Source organism: Aethalodelphis obliquidens, unplaced genomic scaffold (assembly GCF_003676395.1).
Source record: "Aethalodelphis obliquidens isolate GAN/ISIS:26980383/991018 unplaced genomic scaffold, ASM367639v1 scaffold59, whole genome shotgun sequence".
NCBI lineage: Eukaryota > Metazoa > Chordata > Mammalia > Artiodactyla > Delphinidae > Aethalodelphis > Aethalodelphis obliquidens.
Window position 1 is genome coordinate 1,006,461 of NW_020838003.1, and position 13,427 is coordinate 1,019,887.

Genomic DNA, 13,427 nt, shown 5'->3' on the forward strand with positions numbered 1-13,427 from the left:
TTCACCCACCTTTATGGAGTCTCGTTCCCCATATCTTTTATCAATGCTGTTTACTTCTCAGAGTTGGTTTTGAAGCTTCAGCAAGTTAATTTTAGAAATAAAAAATAGACTTTAAAAGGTCTAAAATGCTGCCTACAAGTGAAATGGGTAGGTTGTTGCTTTTTTACTTCATGGAATCACCTGAAGAACTTCCCTGTTTGAGGTTAATTTTCCCTCTTGGAATCTTTGTGGGAGGGTAGAACTGCACATTCTGCTGCAGAAGCTGCAAGGAGCAGGCGTTGGCTTTCCCAGTTCTTGGTAGCTGAAGTCTTGAGCACCTGATCTTGGTTTAGTTAATGAAATGCAACCTGCTGGGGCTTAGAATCTTGGGAGGGGACCAGGGATGATTTTGGTTAATATGACTCCAGTTATATTTGCTGTAAAACATGCTTCCTCTCTACCATAAAACTCTACATCTACCACGAGATGAATTTCAATTCCTTGAAGCAGTTAACTATAAATATAGAAGGCTTTCCTTGGCTTGTATTGGTTTCAGAGGAGCATTGATTCTGAAAACATAATCTTTCTTTCAAAGCAAAATCTGTTGAGTTAGAACACCTTCAGTTTCCATGGGCAAATCAAGCACATAGAAATAGTACCTTATAGTGTATATACGGTAAATCGAATTCAGCTGAAATCATTGTATTTAGAACTTTGACCCAATAAATTGCTCTGAGGACTCGTCTTTAGCAACAATAAACTTGTTGCCAGGAAGATACTACCTAATTAATGGCGTACAACTTGCAGCTGGGAGCAAGAAGGTATCCTCAGGGAGGCTGCTTTTTCTTTAATTAAAAACAAAATTTGTCTTTACGAAGTGAGCTCTTCTGGGCTATTTATGGTAGAAGGCTGTTAACTTTTTCTTAATGGTACGTATTAAGCCTGAGAAGCGATCAAGGCATGGAGCTCAGTGTGCTGGGAAGTGTAAAGTGGATGCTTATGCTGTGAATCTTTTAGGACACAGCAAATCTAGAAAAAAGCAGGGCCTTGTGAGGCTGAGGCTGCCTCCTGTCGTGTCTTGGTGAAGGTCACAGGAATAGTGCTGGAGATCAACATGGTAGCATCATGCTCAGTAGCATTTATGGTTTGCATTGTAGTTCCATTTATTTTCTTAACAGATCATCATACTTAACATTAACAATAGTACGAGGCTATTGCAGCTGATAACAAGCAGGGAGTATCCTAGTTGTCTCCCCAGGAGCTCTGGTTTTGCTTAGGTTAGGCCGTCAGATGTCATTCCCAGAGTGGTTCCAGCTCTAGGTCTGTGGGAATAATGGAAATAAATGTTAGAAAACCAGAGCTAATGGGCGACAATCATCCTACAGTTCAACAGATGCATATAAGGTCAGGTTATTACGCATAAAGATAAACCTGTCTAGCGTGACCCGTGTATCCACTACAGCCCACCTGATGGGTCCGGAGTCAATGTAAGAAATTCCCAAGGCCTGAATATAAAGCCATCACTGTTATGCTAAGGTACATCGTACAGTTTCTTTTTCTTTGAACTAATGGTGTATGTAAGTTTCTGATGTATGAGTATGAATAATCACTGCCAGAGCGAAAATAAACAACCAATGCACATGAGGCCCCTCAGTCATGGGACTGAGATAATAGTTGTTGTTATTTTAGTACCTCACTGAGTGTGAGGTTTTAATCAAATCACCTTCTACTTTGTAATGAAGCAAATGTGTCTCCCCCTTGTTTTCTTTTCCAAGACACTACAGCAGGGTTGTATCATAATTCTGTTTGCACAGTGCGAGAAATTCCATCTTTCATTGACCTCAATGAGTTTATGCCTTGGAGTGAGGATGAGAAAGGAGACACCTCCATGCTTCCCTCATATGTTTCTCTTGTGGTGTCAGCACCTAGTTGTGCTGAGTGTGATTCTAGTAGTATTTTCCCTCTGACTCGATTCCGCAGCATGAGCTAACTCCTTTATCTGTTGGCAACCCAAGGAACACTAATTGTTTCCAAAGCTGAAGGCAAAAGATAACTGGCTTTGTGGGATTTATCAAAAGACAGTAATTCCTTCTCCAATGGGGCATGCAAATGTGGTCACAATCAACTTGGGGGTTAGAAGAAATTGATCAAGGGGCCCAATAACTGTCAAGATGACAAGTCGTTTTATAAAAAGACTTTAGTTAAGAATGAAATAGCATCAAGCTGTTGAGTGGAAGACATGAATTGTGGGTGTACCTAAGGATGGGAACACCTTGAGACAAAGGCTTCAGCTTCTATAAGCTGTTCACATCTCGAGTGGGGTAGGCTTTCAGTGAAAAATACATAGCCAGCCAAAGTTAGTTTAATGGATTTAGGAACTGCTTCACGCTAAATAATGTGCCACTTCTGTCATCAAGAGCATAATTGTTAGAGTAAGAAAAACCATAGAAGAACTTGGATATATTCTACAGCAATTTAAGATATGAAGAAAAGGCTGGTCTGTAGGGAGATGGGGGAGGGAAGACAAGTGCTCACTACTTAGTTTGGAATCAAAGTCAAGTGCTGGATTCAGAGCAGCTCACAACTGCTGATAATTAAATGGATCCAGGATTGTCCTACAGAGCTACAGAATTCTACCTGGAACCCAAGAATCATAATCTGCTGGCTGTGTTCTAGAAACCTAGTAGAACTTTTAGGTTATGGCATCATTATTTCTAGACATCAAGTGCCCCAGTCCCACAACCTTGTGAACAAGGTATAATTTGCTCTTTCAAAGCCACATAACTGCTCCAAATATAACAACCCTTTATAATTGCAGGTTGTGGTTATAATAAACAGGCAGTGGGTAAAATAGAGCTTGAAACCTATGGAAGGAATATGTGAGTGATTTTTAGGGCTTCCTTCTAGCTGATCAAAATGTGTTTGGGTGATGCAGAAATTGAAGGACTAATTAAAGGCCATAGAAAAATATTGCCTAATGCGAGAGAAATGATAAAGTATTTATAGAAGATAATGACTAGAACCAGAAGAACCAGTATATTAGAACCCTTCATTAATCTGTCACTGAGAAAAACAGTTTACCTGTTAATTTAATGCTAGCATTAAATATTTCAGAAAGTTGTTAGGTTAAAAAAAAAACTCTATCAAATTAGTGTTACGTCTCCTTAAAATACTCTCTCTTTCAATTTGTGCTCCCAGGTACTGAAAGAATATGAATATACATGAGACACCAAAAAATGCACTGAGTTCCTAGAGAATAACATAATCCGGTGAAGACAAATTCAAAGGCGAAGTTATATGGCTTTCCAAACAACCCGAAGTCTTATTAAGGCTAGGGATACCTCAAAGGGTGGGAGGTGAGGTAACTTGTGTATTGGGATTTTAACTCTATATAGATTATATGTGGATTGAGATGAAGGGAGACTGAATTAATTTAAATGAGGGAAAACGATTAGTTTAGCAGCAACAGAGACCAGATACTGTTTTTAACTCTAGAATAGTTATACTGAAGTAACTTCACTTTTAATTTTTTAATTGAGGTATAAGTGACATATTAGTTTCAGGTGTGGCCTTTTTCTCCAGAAAGAGTTCAGTGAACTTACTTTCCCTTTAAGACACAATATTCATGTGCAAAAGCACAAGAATATATAGGCAGGGAAACTTGTTTTAGTTTAGATTCATATTGCAGACAAAGAATGTTGCCTGCCGTCAGACACTGCAGTCGTCCTGACAGTGCGCCCTGAGGGGAATTCAGGATGGAGAAAAACAAAACTTTCCGTGCTCTGGATTCTGGCCCTATGCATATCTAAAGCAATAATTTCAATGACCCCGGATTCTTGCACCTTCCCATATAATAGAAAAGAACTAAAATCATTAACTTGAGATGTCTGTTCTTTGTGATTAGCAATAATCTTTGATGTTCAACTTCATGTTTGTTTTTTCAGCAAAAAAAACACCTATATATCCTGGCTCCTCCTTTACCTCCTCAGAGCTATCTGAGAGGCTGTCTCCTGGGCTATAGTCTTCAGTAAGGTCCCCAAATAAAACATAACTCACAACTTTCAGGTTGTATGTTTTTCTTTAGTCAACAGTTGTATCAGTAGTAGAAGCGGCAGCAGTAACAACTTTGCTAGTATTACTGCTACTATTTTCTAGGAATTTTATATGCATAATCATTTCACTTAATCATTACAACAATGCTGAGAAGTAGATATTACAATTTTCTTCTTACAGAAAAGGGAACTGAGCTCTAGGCAGTATAATTTAAGTTTATGAAGATAGACAGAGAGGGGTTTCTAATCCAGATTGGGTGATTCCAAAAATGAGTTTCCTTGATCATCTCCATTGCAGTTCCTCTCAGAATGTTAATTTTCTTTTGCTGTTTCTAATGATTCATATTGTTGATAGTTGGAAGCTTGAATTTCATTAGTCAAAGGCTTTTGCTTTCATATCATTTTAGGAAAAGATACCAGTAAATCGGCAAAGTTAAAACTTTACATCATTGAAAAGCCTGTTTAAGATGTGAGATAAGCCAAAACCACTTTTTTAAATCATTTTTTTAAATTTCAGAAGCAATATATTTTTTTGTTGTTGTTGCGGTACGCGGGCCTCTCACTGTTGTGGCCTCTCCCGTTGCGGAGCACAGGCTCCGGACGCGCAGGCTCAGCGGCCATGGCTCACGGGCCAGCCGCTCCGCGGCATGTGGGATCTTCCCAGACCGGGGCACGAACCCATGTCCCCTGCGTCGGCAGGCGGTCTCTCAACCACTGCGCCACCAGGGAAGCCCAGAAGCAATATCTTTAAAATGAATACAGTTAAATCTAGAGAGAAAATATTTTTGTAGAAATGTGCACAGTTGAGATCACCTTCAGTTTAAAGTATGGAGTTCTATCGAAATTATTTTATACTTTTAATATCTTTATCAGGCATTTCTTAATGGGTGAAAATGTAATATCTGAAAGAAGGAAGTGGTACTATTTCAACAGTGTTGCTTTAATTTGAGGAATGCCGCTTTCCTTCTGAGAATCCTGCCATGTTATCTTTAAGACTTGATGGTCTCTGTCTTTGAACTCAGTTTTTTCTACTGAATGCATTAAAATACCTGAAATGATCTCTATACTGTCATTATCTTAGATGTGAGGTTAAGATGGATATAGTACCAGGCTGAGGATCTGAATTCTAGTCCTAAATTTGTCAGAAGTTGGTCGTATATACTTGCGTAAGCTCCTTGACTTTTCCATATGCTTAATATTCTCATCTCATAAAATAGTCTCATAAAATGACTTTAAATAATTGTTAGAATAATTTGGACAAATAGTCTCCTTCCCATTATGATTTTAAAGATACATTGTACAAAGCTGGGTTCTTTGCTGCCTTTAAAAACTGTACTTACCTAAGACAGTACACATGCATCAGGACTGTAGGGTATTCATTACAGCATCAATCTGAAATGAAAAAAATTATTTAAATCATGGAGTGTTTTGTTTGTAGACTAGAAGCTCATTTCAAAAGGTATAACAAATTTTTTTGAACCTTGTTTAGAGGAAAGGATTCTTGTCAAAATGCAGTTTTATATTGAACTTTTAATTGACCATCCTTCACATCCTTATTTAGTTTTACTGTGTCCCTGCTCTTGAAGAGTTTACAGTATTCCAGGAAAAAAGACGAGGAAAAAATGACAATAGTTAATAGGCGCTAATTATTGGGTGTGCACTGAATGTTAAAGCATAACAGCTTGGGGGCCAGGGAAGCATTCCCAGAGGAGGTGGTGTCTAAACTGAATCCAGAATCTTGATGAAAGATTGAGCCACGTTATAGGGTGCGAATAGGGCAATCTAGGATGAGTCATTAGGTGCAAAACCTTGAGGTGAGAGCAACTTTAATGTACTTGAAAAATTGCAAGTAGTTCAGGAGAACCAACACAAGAGGAGCAAGAAGTAATGATCAGTTTGGAGAGGAAACCAAGGGTCCAAATTCTTTGATTAAAAAAGAAAATTGGACTTCAATTTAGAAGCAACAGAGAGCAATTAGAATGTATTAACCATTTTGTGCTTTGCAAAGGTTATTTTGACCTCAGTATAGAGATGGAATTGGGTGTGAGGCACTGGAGGAAGACTGGAGATGGGAGACCAAGGGTGTAATCCCGGCAAAGATTGCCTAAGAGTACTGATAATGTAGAAGAAGGTATCTACTGAGAGATACTGAAGAGTTAGAATTGATAGGATTTGGAATTTAGTTGAATGTATATAGAAGTCAAGGATTCCATTTTAGACAATGTGAATGACGATAATATTTATACATTTAGGAAATAAGAGGGGGTTTTAGGGGAAAGACTTTGGGCATGTTGAGTTTGAATTTCTTGTGGGACAAGAGAGCCCCCATGGACAGTTGGATAAAAATGTTCGTGCTGAGGGGAGAGATTCTGGCTAGAGGTAGAGGTTTGAAGATTGAAGGCATGTCCATGGATGAGAACACTCAGGGAAAATGTCATGTCATGAAAAGTGAAGAAGATCAAGGAAAAACTCTGGAAAACATGGAAACTTAAGGGATAGGCAGAGAGGAAGACAATACTAAAGGGAGTAAGAAGGGAAGAGTCAGAAGGAAAAAGGTAGAATATGATAATGCAGATGACAATTGTTTCAAGAAGAAAAATAATTGTGGGTATCAAGTGTTTTGCAGAGAAGGCTGGTAAGATAAGGACTGAAAAATGTTTATTAGATTTAGCAAGAAGATTTCAGTGTGACTTTGCCATTAGTGGTATGGTAGCATCAGAAGCCATACTGCAAAGGGTAGAGGAATTAATAAGAGGTGTAAGGAATGAGAGTATATACTGTTCTTTCAAGAATCTTGGCTGTAAGGGAAGGAGAAAAGTAGCTAGGGAGTAGTGTCTAAAGTATCTTAGTTTTTTAAGATCAGGAGATAAGTAACTTTAAATTAGAATCATTAAAAAGGTATTGTTGAAACAAAAGAGTGTAACTAATGAAAGAAGATTCCAAGGAAGTGGGATGAATGGAATTCAGAATGATACTACTGACCTGGTATCATTTTTGCTATTTTAACAATAATTTTGGATTTTCAGTCAGTAATTAATAGTCTTCCGGTATCAGTAATTTGCCTTTGTCATTATTAGCTAAATTTGGGCTGAATTCTGACAATGACATGGAGTGACAGGTAACAGACTCATTAAATAAACTTACGATTTTCCTTATATAATCTCTGTATATCTCACTCAACCCATGTGTAAAGGGGAATTATAATGTTACCTAACATTTAGAATTGTTTTAGATCATTCTATAAATACATGTAAAGCTATTAATATCCTGCCTAAGAAATAGAAATTGTTTAATAATTGCTAGCTATGATACTGAGGATTATAAAATCTACTTATACTGAGAGATGTAACAATTTTTCCTGAAGTATGGGAGAGAAGAAAAGGGGAGAGAAGGAGGTGAAGGGGATGAGAGAGGAAGAGTCAGTCTCCTCTTTGCCCAGCTTCTCTTGGCTATTTGCATTTGACTGTCTTCGAAATTTTAATGATCAACTCCAGCACATAACAGTGGCTTTCTGAAAACTTTGGGAAATCTGTTGGGACATCTTAGGGATAGCATAGTAATGAGTTTTCAGAAGAATGAACAGGGATGCCTTGCCTGAATGATGGAGAGGAATAAAAATCAAGTCTAATTTTGTAGCGGTAAGTTTTTCTACAGTCAGTGGGCCTCTACGGAATATAAAAATGGACCAGTCCTGAGTGCCATGGTAGAGCCGAAAGAAGATTACACTGATGGTTCTATTTCCTGATCATTTCAAGATCAGGGTGAGGGTAGGTAGGGGTAGATGACCACGTAATGAAACACTGATCTAGTATGGTTCAGAGGCCCCTTCTGCCACTCTTCTAGCAACTGTGTCAAGTATATTTAGAATGGCAGACAGAAATGGATCCCTGGATATAAATGACTTGGAGTGAATGTAGTAGATGGGCACTACTTATAAGGAAAAGAAACTGTCAAGCATTTGGATGAGGAGATTAAATGATAAACTTAATGAGAAGTTATAATCCAAATTATAGGGTAAATGGGACAAATATTTACACTAAGCATTGAGAATTAAAGTGAATGCTGTTCTAGCAGATTGAAGTCAGAAAGCAGAGGTGAGCACACCTACCTCACAATGAGATTAACGTAGAAAGACAATCAAAAAGGCTAACGAACACCAGAGGGTCTAACGTCCGAGGGCTCTAAATAATCAAATGTTCATGAGTATCTCAACTCCATTCCTCTCACTGTTCTTTAGCTATTACGGAAAGTCTGGCTACTCAGCAGCAGCACTGCTATAAATTTACTGGTTATACAGCAAGAAAAGAGAACACTACCAAACTCCTTCTCATCATGGTTGTTGAAAATAAAGTTTTAAAACGGCAATGTGTTATAATGAAAAATATAGTGAAAAGCAGATTAAAGAAATGAAAAGCAAGAGGCTTGAAGGAAGCACGTGCTTCGTGCATAAAGCTCAGTTTGTCTCGCATGAGGTCAAAAACTGTGTAGCTGGATGAACAGATGATGGGACTAGAGATGGGTTACAAAAGTGGTATTTTGACAGAATATAAGAAAAGGATTTAGGCTTTTTTTTTTCCTTGATGACTGCATGAGACCGTCAGAGCAAATTCTGCTGATAGAAAACACCTTTTAGGTGACTTTTTTTTTCCCCCCTTCTGGAAAAGGCAGCCTAAGCAGCTATTTATATTACCCAAAGCCAGTTGGTAGTCCAGGAAGGAACTGTTCTATTTAGTTGCCTTATGCTAAATATTTTAATGCCGATAATGACCAAAATATCCTAATACTCCAAGTCTTTCAGTTTTTGTTTAGAATCTTACTTGTTTTGAATTTTAATGAAAGGTGAACATGATATATTTCTCAGCAGAATTTAAAGAACAGGATTTTATTCTGTTGTACCCTTTTCGTCTGGAATTCTGACTTTACAAATTATTACAAACAAGGTTGGCAAATAGGTTTGGGATTGGAGTGTATACATGGAAATTGGAGGAGAAATCAGAATCTTCAAGGGTATAGAGAAGAAAGACAAACAATATGATGTAGCTCGATTTGTTAATTTAAGGCTTTGTTTGGCAGTATACGGTGAAAAACAAAACTTCACTAAAACGTTAAGAGAATTGGTACGTATAACCCCAAACTCAAAAGAACAAAAACAAAGGCACAAACAGCTTTTCACAGTCTGACTTTCCAAAAACCACTTCAAATATAAAAGAGCCTCTACTGAGAAGAGAGAAAGACATTTTCTAGTTGGTAGAGAAAGCCAGACTAGACTCAGTAGAAATTATGAGGAGAATATCATGGTTTAGTTTATAGAAAAATGTTCTCATAAATGAAGCCACTGGGCAGTGAAAGTAGTCTACCTCTAAGAGAAAATAAATTGACTGTATTTAAATGGAAGCTGAATGACCTGTGGAAGGGATTAACTGAGTAAAAAAGTACACTAAATGAGCTTCAAGGTTTTCTTCTGACACACAAACTTTTGTGATTTTTATTAAGTTTTAGGATATTATCAAATGTGCTCTGATAGAATAGTAATAGAAATAGAATAGAAAAATAATAGAATAATAAAATGAAACCAGCCTTTGTTGCTTTCATGGTTTAGATGAACAAAAATTCATGTAAGTTCTTGAAAAAGTTCTTTAACTTATAGAAAGGGACTTCTGATTGGCATTAAATCACTGGCCTAAGTAGTATTAACTTTTTTTTTAATTTATTTTCTTTTTATTTATTTATTTCTTTATTTGCGGTACGCGGGCCTCTCGCTGTTGTGGCCTCTCCCGTTGCGGAGCCCAGGCTCCGGACGCGCATGCCCAGCGGCCATGGCTCATGGGCCCAGCCTCTCCGCGGCATGTGGGATCTTCCCGGGCCGGGGCACGAACCTGTGTCCCCTGCATCGGCAGGCGGACTCTCAACCACTGCGCCACCAGGGAAGCTCCGTAGTATTAACTTTTACACTATAGTTAAATTACTTTTATGTAAAAGCAAAAATGATGGGTCCAAAATGGATCATAAATGTTTCCTTCCCAATAGACAACAAAACCAACAATAGTTAAATCCTGCCAAAAGGGATACAACTTAATATCATGAACTTTAGAAAGAGATGAGCAAAGGAAGATGCTATTTTGGTATAGCATAGAGTTGTTCTTAACCCTGCCTCTATACTGCAGAAATAGAATGGGTGAGACATCAAAATTCTTGGAATTGTCACTAATACCTCCAAATTAGCTGTAAAGTGAAATGAAGTGCTCTCTTTATCTTTTTTGACTATTCTAATATCGCATTCTGAAATGACTGCTGGAGAATAATGGGTCAAATGGAGGATGTAAACAAACGGATTACTGCATCTGAAAAGGCCAACAAAATATTTCTCCATCAGGCAATCAATAACAAATGAGTAAATCTTACTATATAAGTTCTTAATACTATGCAGTGATTAAGTAGAGGGTTAAATTTTCTTACCTCTGAATTGCAGTAGAGAGGAGGTGAGTTTATAGAACAACACTTGGACGCAAAGTCTGAGCGCTTGTCAACCAGCTCTTCGAGTTCTGTCTCTGTGGCATCAGGCAGTTTTCCTCTTAGCCTCTCTGCCAGTCTGAAAGGCCAATTTTATGTAAAGTTTTACTAGATGTGTTTTATAAACATGTCTAGTGCAAAATGATAGCCACTTCAGATCTTTAGCAACAAAAAAGGAAAATATAGTTGCCCTTCTTAAGAAAACTTAATATCTGTGGAATGATTTTTAGTGCCTCAATTTGAGATTAGAAAGTGAAACCCGTCTCTTTAGATCATGAAAGTAAACATACAAACTGTTGCTGAATTTGAATTCCCGCCTTTCCCCTTTCATTCGCTCAGTTGCATCAATCAGCATGGATGACTTCCTCCTCTATTCTCCCTGACCTTTCATCTTCTCTCAAGTTCTAGATTTCAAACTCCTCAAAGAATACTTCCCTTACAGGACTTTGTCACCTTCATGTATTCTCCCTCATTTTATGTAATTTTCCCTTCAGTTTGCCTACTTCTCAACTAGCTATACTAGAAAACACAAAAAAGGTTAGAAACTTTGGCTCTTGTTTTTAGCTCTACTATTAACTAACTCTCTAGCTCCCTTTCAAGACGGTGCTAGGATCTGAATTCTCTTGATTCTCTCCCAGTTTGATTGGTCTATGATCTTGGTAACTCTCTACCCTCATAATGGTTTATGACTCAGCCTGGTTTACGCCTTTCTCCAAGAAATACTTGCCAGCCCACTCAGTAGTGGGATTGGGAAGTAGTAGAAACCCAAGTTTATCTGGATTTGGGATTAGTAAAATGGATACAGGGAAAGGACAACAGGGTGAGGGTGACTAGCCTGCTTATAAAAAGGTTATTGAAAAGAATTGGTTCCAGCTGGGAGGGAAAGCAAGTCAGACCAGAAGGAACTCTGGTAGGATAGGGAGAAAAAGGGCATGTATGGGATTGTAAATACCTAGACTCAATCGTTTCCATCTTCTCTACTTTCAAAACTCAAAATGTCAATTTGACTGCATTAACATTTTTAATGTATTGAGATTATATAAATTATCACTCAGTTGCCCCGTGTCATCCTGGAGTTCAAAACTGTTGGCAGAGAACTTAATCTTGCATTATCTGTAACATTCTATAACGCCTCCATGATCTATTAATTATGTAATTTCCTGATAACTGGGAAATAACCATTTTGAACTTAAGGATTTCACAGCTTTTTTTCTTTTAGAGCTTTGTTAAGGTAGACTTCCTGGGGGTCACTGAAGAAGGTGTCATCCTTTTGGGATTCTTTATAAAGGTCTTTTTGTGGGGTTGTATTTGTGCTTGCTGGATCTGTGTTGTTCAAAATGATTTGAAATGAATCTAAGAAATTAATCAAGTTGAGAATGATATGATCTTCTCAACAGAGATTTTCCAGGAAGCCAGTAAAACTTATTATTATTTTAGTGTTAACACTTATTTATAAAGAAATGCCTTCCTTTTGGGCTTAGCACATCTAAAGTCTTCAACTCTTCTTCAAATAGCAGTACTGGGCTACTATTATTGATAAATTTGGAGGAATCAGCCAGAACAAGTCCCTTACTTTTTCTTGTACTCAGTAAATGTGTTTTCTGAATAATCGGCACACAGTTCTTGTCCCTTTTCAATGAAAGAAGATAGTTCTGTCGTCAATTGAGGACCCTGTAAGAAAACAGTTATTTGTCTTGAAACACTGTCCAGGGAGATGTTAAATCAGAACTCCATGCAATGTATCAAGATGAGTGTTTATTATCTATATCAGATATTGGCTAACATTTTCTACGTAAGACCAGATTGTAAATATTTTAAGCTTTGTAAGTCCTATACAGTCTCTGCTGTACCTACTCAACTACCACCATGGCAAAACAGCCATAAACAATAAGTAGAGCTATATGCCAATGAAACTTTATGAACACTGATGTTGGAGTCTTATATAATTTTCATGTATAATATTATTATTTTTAGGGCATTTAAAAATGTAAGACCATTCTGAGATCACAGACACCAGGCCAGATTTGCCCTATGAGCTGCAGTTTGCCAACCCTTGATCTATAGCAAAGTTGATAAAGAAAATATAGCACATTGTACCTTAGCATTGAAACAGGCAGTAGAGTCTTCAGAGTGGCAGCATTCATCAAGGCTTTTCAGGGTTGGCTCAAGTATTTTACTGAGGAATACTTCTGGAATATGAGTCTTCCTACTTAGATCGAACGCATACCTGGCATGAAAGAGAAAGGAGATAACGCTCTTTAACAATGGGTAGATTTGTGGAGGCATGTCATGTTTTGAAATTTGACATCTATTAAGGCAGAATACCTGCCTTCTTAATTAAAAATAAGATTTAATTAAAATTGACTCCAAATCAACAGGTTTGAAGTTAAAATCAATATTCTCATTTGAATGCAAATTATTAACAGTTGCTTTGAAGCTATTGTAACTAGTTAATTTAACTCAAGTAAAATGCTGTATGTACTACATATAAATTTGTTTATATATTTATATATAAACAGATCTACTTCACATGCCTATGGAACTGTCCTTTATGCAACTATAATACAATGAACCCTATATAAAGCATCAAGTGAGTAACTTAGGTAGCTTTTCTGTGAAAGCAGTTTGTGTAAATTCTTCCATTGTCTCATCCCATTGTTTATGCATTTATAAAAACAATGAGGGGCTTCCCTGGTGGCGCAGTGGTTGAGAGTCCGCCTGCCTATGCAGGGGACACGGGTTCGTGCCCCGGTCTGGGAAGATCCCACATACCGCGGAGCGGCTGGGCCCGTGAGCCATGGCCACTGAGCCTGCGCGTCTGGAGCCTGTGCTCCGCAACGGGAGAGGCCACAGCAGTGAGAGGCCCGCGTACCGCAAAAAAAAAAA

General features: G+C 37.8%; 1 protein-coding gene across 1 annotated transcript in view; it reads right to left on the bottom strand.

Annotated features, from left to right (window-relative positions):
• Positions 1–1,121: 1,121 nt before the first annotated feature.
• The window catches only part of GC (GC vitamin D binding protein), a 37,310-nt gene continuing 25,004 nt past the window's right edge, over positions 1,122–13,427 (bottom strand). Inside the window, exons 9-13 of the mRNA XM_027087615.1 lie at positions 12,639–12,768; positions 12,115–12,212; positions 10,488–10,620; positions 5,372–5,423; positions 1,122–1,301 (exon numbers count right to left, since the gene is read on the bottom strand). Coding sequence (XP_026943416.1) covers positions 5,391–5,423; positions 10,488–10,620; positions 12,115–12,212; positions 12,639–12,768 — 394 coding nt within the window. The 3' untranslated portion in view covers positions 1,122–1,301; positions 5,372–5,390. The remainder of the gene's footprint in view (positions 1,302–5,371; positions 5,424–10,487; positions 10,621–12,114; positions 12,213–12,638; positions 12,769–13,427) is intronic.